General features: G+C 43.3%; 1 protein-coding gene across 1 annotated transcript in view; it reads right to left on the bottom strand.

The window, feature by feature from the left end:
• CC2D2A (coiled-coil and C2 domain containing 2A) overlaps positions 1–7,901 on the bottom strand; it is a 175,007-nt gene that overhangs the window by 88,279 nt on the left and 78,827 nt on the right. Inside the window, exons 16-17 of the mRNA XM_006873814.1 lie at positions 4,615–4,788; positions 2,456–2,594 (exon numbers count right to left, since the gene is read on the bottom strand). Of these exons, the coding sequence (XP_006873876.1) occupies positions 2,456–2,594; positions 4,615–4,788 (313 nt within the window). The remainder of the gene's footprint in view (positions 1–2,455; positions 2,595–4,614; positions 4,789–7,901) is intronic.

The following is a 7,901-nucleotide window of genomic DNA, read 5'->3' as shown; positions in this document are numbered from 1 at the left end:
TCTGAATACCACCTATGGTCTTGGCTATTGGGGAAACTGAGTCAGAGATGGGTCAGGACCAGGCAATCTCCAAAGTCCCTGCACAAGGTGCAGAAGGATGGTGTTGGGATACCACTGGCAGGCTGAGCAGATGTGGGGACCCTCCCCCCCAGGTGTCTGCTGGCCCCTTTGCTAGCTGTGACCTCATGGGCAGAGGAACAGCCAGTAAGCAGAGAATTGCTGGGGCTCTGTAATGACAGGGTGACCCTTCTGTGAATAACCTGGCTCATCAGCAGTCAGGTCAGAAGGGCAACCCCTGTGTTTTGTCTTTCTCAAAGCCCGTGAAACGTGAGTTAGGTGATTGCTGGTTTACAGATACCAGTTGTCATGGAGTTGATCTTGCCTCACGGCGCCCCCATGTGGATCAGAGTAGAACTGTGATCCAGTGGGTTTTCCATGGTTGAGATCTTAGGGAAGTAAATCGCCTTGGCTTTCTTCCAAGGTGCTTCTGGGTACGCGCCAACCACCAGCCTTTCAGTTAGTAGCCAAGCAGGTGAACTGTCTGTACAATCTGGGGGCTTCTGCTTAGAAGGTAATAACTGGAGAGTGATTTGCAAGCCTGATATGGAATAGACCACACTTTAGGTAACATGCCTGTGCTGTCTATGTTCCATATTAAGAGGTAACATGTTGGAAGGAGACTTTAGAAAGATGGAAACCCCGCTGCCATGGAACTGATTCACACGTACAGTGACCCTGTAGGGCAGAACAGAACTGCCCCCTGGAATTTCCGAGGGTGTAGATCTTTATATCAGCAGAGTGCTGCATCTTTTCCCCTTGGAGTGGCTGATGGGGTCAAACTTTTGTCCTTGCAGTTAGCAGCCCAATGCTTAATCCACTATGCAACCGGGGCTCTTATAAAGACAAAAGTCACAATAAACCCAAACTTGTTTTGGGGACTTGTCTTACAAAAACTAAAGGAGAAAAAGAATTTTCATACTGGTTTTAATTATCCTATTGGTGAACTGTTAATAAATGATTATTTATTAATAAATTATTAAATGATAATAATAATGGCCTATTAATAAATCAACATGGTCATAACCATGTCTTGCTGTAGCTACTCTCCTGCTCATGTAATTTTTTATTAGGTTTTTATGGAATTATGAACCTGGAAGGAAAAACTATTGTATTTACGACCAAAAAAAACCCACTTACTGACTAATGTACCATTTTACTTATAAAGGCACTAAAGAAAGGACTGTAAATGTTAGGGTAGAAACAAATGATTTATCTGACGAATACTGAAATGAAACGTAAATAGTAATCTAGTTAGTGATCATACAAGGAAAAAAAACCTCTTAATATGTCCCCATGAGTACTTTAGGAGACCTGGGGTGGCGCTGTGGGTTAATGCGCCAGACTGCAAAGCCGTTTGAACTGCAAGGTCGGTGGTTCAAGCTCACCAGCTGCTCCTCAGAAATCCTATGGGTCAGAGCCAATTAGACGGCACTTTACAACAACAATGAGTACTTTGGAGTCCTGGTGTGGCACTGTAGGATAAACCCTGGATTATCAGATCCGTTTGAACTACAAGATTGGCAGTTCAAATTCTCCAACTGCTCCTTGGAAACGCTGTATGGGGTTGCTATGAGTCAGAACCAACTCGACAGTAGTTAGCAACAACAACATCAGTGCTTTAAGGAGTCTTGGTGGTGCAGTGGCTAAGCATTGGGCTTCTAGTTACGGGCCGGCTATTCAAATCCACCGGACAGTCCATGGGAGGAAGAAGCAGCTGTCTGTTTCCATAAAGATTTAAAACCTTGGATTCCCTATGGGACAGCTGGACTCTGTCCTATAGGGACACTATGAGGTAGAATCCAGTGGAGGACAATAGTTTGGTTTATCAGGGCTTTAAGGTATTGTGGAAAGACCATTCTAAAATCAGAGCAACTTGGATCTGATTCCTTCTTAGATGTGTGAACTTGAGCAAATTACTCAGTTTCTGGGCTCAGTTTTCTCAAGAGAATAGGAAAAAGAAAAGCTCTCTCAGGAACTCTTGTGTAACGTTCTGGGGGAGCAGGGGACGGGTACTGTCAGAGAAATGTGCTTTATGCTTCAGTTGGGGGAACCATCACAGAAATTTGTCTAGTATTCCAGGTGGGACCTTCAGAGAAATGTATGTAACATTCCAGGGGGGCCCATCAGAGAAATGTGCTTAATGTTCTGGGGTGTGTGTGTGTAGGGAACCTTCAGAGAAACATACATAAAGTTCCGGGGGACCCATCAGAGAAATGTGCTTCACATTCCTGGGGGAGGATGGTCAGAGAAATGTGCATAGTGTTTCAGGGGGGACCTTCAGAGAATTCAGAGAAATGTATATAGCGTTTTGTGGGGAGGCCTCAGAGAAATGTGCATAGATTCACATCATGCCAAATGCAGAAACTGTGTGTGCACAGGGCTCACGCCAAGTTACCGAGATCAGCTGCATCAAAGGGGAGTTGTTGGGGTCATTCGGGTCGAGCTTAGACTCAGCTGCCCACTTGGCCAACTTTTTCATGTCCGTCAGTCCTGATGTGCCAATAGACGAGATGGCGTCTGCTCTCTTCAAAGCACTGGAAGACATTAATCCCACGAGACTGACTTTTACCACGACACACTTTTCATCAGGACACAAATTGCAAAGCCAGCATTGCATAAAAGGGTTATTATGCTCTGAGGGAGGACGGGTTCTCACTATTTTCCTTTACTTGGTGATTGCTATTCAATAGGTTATAAGGCTAAGGAAAATATAGACATACTGAAAGAATGAAGGCAGATGTGGCTCATTCTTACAAATCTGCCCATGCATACAAGGGTCCCCAGCCATCCCTAGAACCACAGGGATCTGGTCCAGAAAGTCCCCAGAGCCTCTTGTTGCCAGCAGCTGGGGCCCACCTGTAGCTGAGGATTAACAATCAGCACCAAATGCTTTATGACTAACCTTGTATATTTCATGACTCACATGGGTTCTACTTCCACTTGTGAGGACTGGAAAACTGTCATCACCCCCAAAGGGTCTCCAGAACTCATTCCAAGTGAAATGAACCCAACACGTGTCCGCTCAAAGGCATACGCAAGTCTCCATTGGGAAGGTCTGTCCTCCTGAGCTAGAAAGTGCAGAGCGGTGGCACCTTGCCGGTTTTGTCACATGTGTACAGGCGTTGGATATTGGGTTCGATCAAGCACAAAGGGAAGGGAACACAGTAAAATCCAGTGGTCGGATCAGGCACAAAGGGAACACAGTCAACCCAGTGACTGCTTTCAACCTGTTGAAATTATAGGATGTGACTTGGAAAGTGTTCTCTGGGTGCGCAGATGAGTGATACAAGGATGAACTCAAGACAGTGAGAAGCAATGAAAGAGCCAAGACTAGAATTGGGCTCCCTGGTTCCCATTGACTGCAATAGTATGATCCACAGAGATGGGAGGCAGCGTAAACTGTTGTGGTCTAGAACCCCTTTCCTTCATCCTTCTCAGGTACCTAATAGATCTAGTTATCAGAGAAGAGGACCGGAGAATAAGGACTTCCATGTCCCCATCAGTCATCAGTGGTGATCGAGTTGATTCTGACTTGTAACCTCGTGTGTGTCAGAGTAGAACTGTGCTCCACAGGGTTTTCAATGACTATTTTTTTAGACAAGGATTACCAGGCCTTTCTTCTAAGGTGCTGCTGGGTGGTTTGGAACCACCAAACGTTTGGTTAACAGCTGAGCACGTGAACTGTGTACAGCACCGGGGGACTTTTTCCCCATAGCCAGAAGATGCCAGTACCTATCGTCATTAGCAACAAGCCCGTAATGATGGCCATGCATTCAACACAAATGTGGAAAAATGGAATGAAAAGAGAATGGAATTTTTCCATAAAGTTTTTGAAGCTCTCTTGTAGGTAACTATGTGATGTGCACTTCCTCCATTTTTAAAAATGGGGAAAATAATACTTCATATTAGGTGTTGGGCTGCTAACTGCAAGGTTGACGGTTCAAACCCATCAGTTGCTCCATGGGAGAAACAGGAAGCTGCCTGCTCTTGTAAAGATTAACAGTCTCTGAAATCCTATGTAGGGTCTGTCTGAGTTGGAATTGACAGCATTTTATTTTTTAAATTATATACAGCTATTATGAAGCTTAAGGAGCTCTGGTAGCATAGTGGTTACGAATTGGGCTGTGGACCACAAGGTCCGCAGTTTGAAACTACCAGCTGCTCCGCGGAAGAAAGATGAGGCTTTCTGCTCCCGTAAAGATTTACAGCCTCGGAAACCCTGTACAGGGTCGCTATGGGTCGGAACCGACTCGACGGCACTTAAGAACAACAACAACAACAATTATGATGTTAAATGAGGCAAGGTATCTTTCAGAATATCTGATACATAATAACCCAATATTTGTTAGGCTATTTCTATTTTAACCTTAACTTTAAGAACAACAACAACAAAAGCCCCTGGAGAGTATTACACATGTAAACAAACAAACAAATAAATACAAACCCAGAATGTGATATTGTAAGTGTGTTTGTTTGTTTGTCTTTTAACCCACCATGGATGCATTTAATGTTAATACTGACGGGGCCCATTGGTTTATTCTAGTTACACATTACCTCCGAAATCCAATGATCTGCTGAGACAGAGGAGGACTTAGAGGGACACCATGTTCTCCAACTGCCCACGCCACACTGTTGGACACTTTCCCTGAAGTCATTAGAATCAGTTGATTACTACCATCAGCTTCAAATGAGAAAGGCACGCCTACAAAAACCAGCAGAAACACGATGCTAGTTAGAAAGGGGGGAGCGAGCCCAAGTCCTGGCAAGAATGTAAATAGTGGATGAATGAAATTTGCTGTGGGTGGGATGGCAGATCTGGAACACATCCTCCAAGCCACATCATGTGAACCCATTCAGGTGATGATGCTTGGAGTTAGCCACCCTGCTCCATCGCTGGCAGCAGAGTGCAGGAGGCATGAGTCTGCATTCTGTACTTGGACCAACTGCATCCACTGAACAGCTCTAGTTACCCCGGAAAAATTGCTTAGCTTCTCCAAGCCTTAGTTTCTTTATGTGTATAATAGAGATAATAATAGTACCTCCTTCAGAGAATTGTGGTGAAGACTCATTCCTTCATTCATTCAGTAAATACTTATTCATACTGTCAGGAGAGACCAGTCGCTGGAGAAGGATATCATGTTTGGTAAAGTGGACGGTCAGAGAAAAAGAAGAAGACCCCAATGAGATGGATTGGCCAAGTGGCAGCATCGATGGACTCAAGTGTGGCAACAATAATGAGGTTGGCCCAGGATCGGGCAGTGTTTCATTATGCTGTGCATAAGGTCACTATGGGTCAGTACCGATTCGATGGCACCTAACAACAACAAACATGTGCCAAAGGAACCCTGGTAGTGCAGCTGGTTACGACCTGGGCTGCTAACTGCAAGGCCAGTAGTTTGAACCTACCAGTTGCTCCATGGTAGAAATATGAAGTTTTCTGCTCCCATAAAGATTTACAGCCTCAGAAACCCTATACAGAGTCACTATGAGTCAGAACCAACTCAGTGGTACACTACCACAACCATGATGTGCCAGGCACTGTGGTAAGAACCTCATCAAAGAAAGACATAGTTTCAAAGAAAGAAATAGAGCTGGTAAGAATTCCTGTTTTCATAACATTTGTACTCAAGTGGGGGAAACAGGAAATAAGTAAGATAAATAAGAGAAGTGTGTGTAGTATGATTGAGAGAGTAATGATCGCTAAGGAGGCCCCTGAATTAGGGAAGGTACTCCTGGTGTGGCGCTGTAGGATCAACACTAGACAGTGAACCACAAGGTCGGCAGTTCAAACCCATCAGCTGCTCCTCGGAAACCCTGTACAGGATTGCCATGAGTTGGAACTGACTTGACGACACTTAACAACAATAACATAGAAACCTTGTATTTTAGGTGGGTGGGAGGGAAGGTTCACAGAGAGATGACTTTTAGGAAGTGAGACATGTAGACATCTTGGGGAAGAGACTTTGACAGAAAGCAAGGGGGAAAAGCCTGAATGTGAGCGTGCACTAGGAGTGAGGGGCAAGTTGAATAAGTTGATACTTGCAAAGCACATAGACAGTAATTGACTAATAATGAAACTCAACAAATTTCATAGTTGTTACTAAGCTATTGTGGTTGCACTAAAACTTCATTGGTTTGGCTTCCACTGATTGGAAATTAATGATAAAAACTTCTGGGGAGTATGCTTAAGGGTATGTATCAGCACTAAATATAGCAGCTTGGATCTTTAGTTAACATTAAAAACAACAAACCAATATTATATGAGGAAACTTGGAAAAGGTTTTGGAAATATTCCATTATACATATGTGCCGTCAAGTCAATCCCGACCCATAGCGACCCTGTGTAGGGTTTCCGAGGAGCAGCTGGTGAGCTTGAACCACCAAGCATGCCGTTCAAAAGGCTTTGCAGTCTGGTGCGTTAACCCTCAGCACCACACCAGGACTATATATAAATTCCATTTTTTCACCAACTTTTTGAAGACTATTGTACTGTAGTGTGGCAATGTAGGCTACTGTGTTAGACTGCAAGGTTGAAGGTTCAACCTCACCAACCACTCCTTGGAAACCCTATACAGGATCGCTATGAGTTGGCACTGATTCAACGGAACTTAACAACAACAACAACAACAACAACAACAACATTCTACTGTAACAACATCATTGTGCTTTCCAGTGAACTTACTGATGAAGATCAAAGACTACAGCCTTCAGTATGAATTGCATCTCAATGTACAGAAAACAAAAATCATCACAGCTGGACCAATAACATCATGATAAATGGAGCAATGATTAAAGTTGTCAAAGACTTCATTTTGCTTGGATCCACAATCAACACTCATGGAAGAAATAGTCAAGAAATCAAAGGACATATTGTAGTAGGCAAATCTGCTGCACAAGACCTTTTTAAGATATTCAAGAGCAAAGATGCATGTGAAAGTTGGGCAATGAATAAGGAAGACAATAGAAGACTTGATGCATTCGAGTTATGGTGTTAGCAAAGAATATTGAAAGTATCATGGTATGCCAGAAGAACAAACAGATCTATTTTGTGAGAAGTGCAGCAAGAACGTTCCTTGAAGGTGAGGATGGTGAGACTTTGCCTTTCATACTTGGTACATGTTATCAGGAGGGACCAGTCCCTGGAGAAGGACATCATGCTTGGAAAAGTGGAGGGTCAGCGAAAAGGAGGAAGACCCCCTATGAGATGGATTGGCACAATGGCATTAACAATAGGGGCTCAAGAGTAACAGCTGTGAGTCAGGTCCAGCACTAGGCAGTGGCTCATTCTGTTGCACACAGGGTAACTCTGTGTGGAGCCAACTCAATGGGTCCTAACAACCACAACAACACAGAGAGTCACATGAACAGAGCTCTCAGTCTTAACCTGACTGCTCAGAAAGAATGGATAGAAATGAAAAATATGCTAACTGCAGTTAGAAACTCAATGGATTCATTTAGACAACTAAACACAGTCAAAGAGAGAATTCATGACTTGGAAAATAGAACTATGGCAATTATACAGATTGTATCAGTGATATAAAAAAGGGAACAAGCATTTTAAAGAAAAGTTAAGAACTTGGAGGGCACAGTGAGAAGGGCCACAGTATATCTAATGAGGTTAACAGAAGGAGAGAGCAGAAAGATTATTTAATAATCTTCTTATTAGTAATTAAGCTATTTTCTATTTTTTAGTCTTATAAGTAACAGTGAATTATACTTTTTATGGAAGGCTTCATGTATTTGCGTGTCATCCTTGCTGTCAACACTTATTGAAGCAGCAGTCAAGAAATCAAATGATGTATTGCATTATGAAAATCTGCTGCACAAGACCTTTTTAAAGT

The sequence above is a fragment of the Chrysochloris asiatica genome, unplaced genomic scaffold (assembly GCF_000296735.1).
Source record: "Chrysochloris asiatica unplaced genomic scaffold, ChrAsi1.0 scaffold00256, whole genome shotgun sequence".
Lineage (NCBI taxonomy): Eukaryota > Metazoa > Chordata > Mammalia > Afrosoricida > Chrysochloridae > Chrysochloris > Chrysochloris asiatica.
This window is presented reverse-complemented; position numbering and strand designations above follow the sequence as displayed.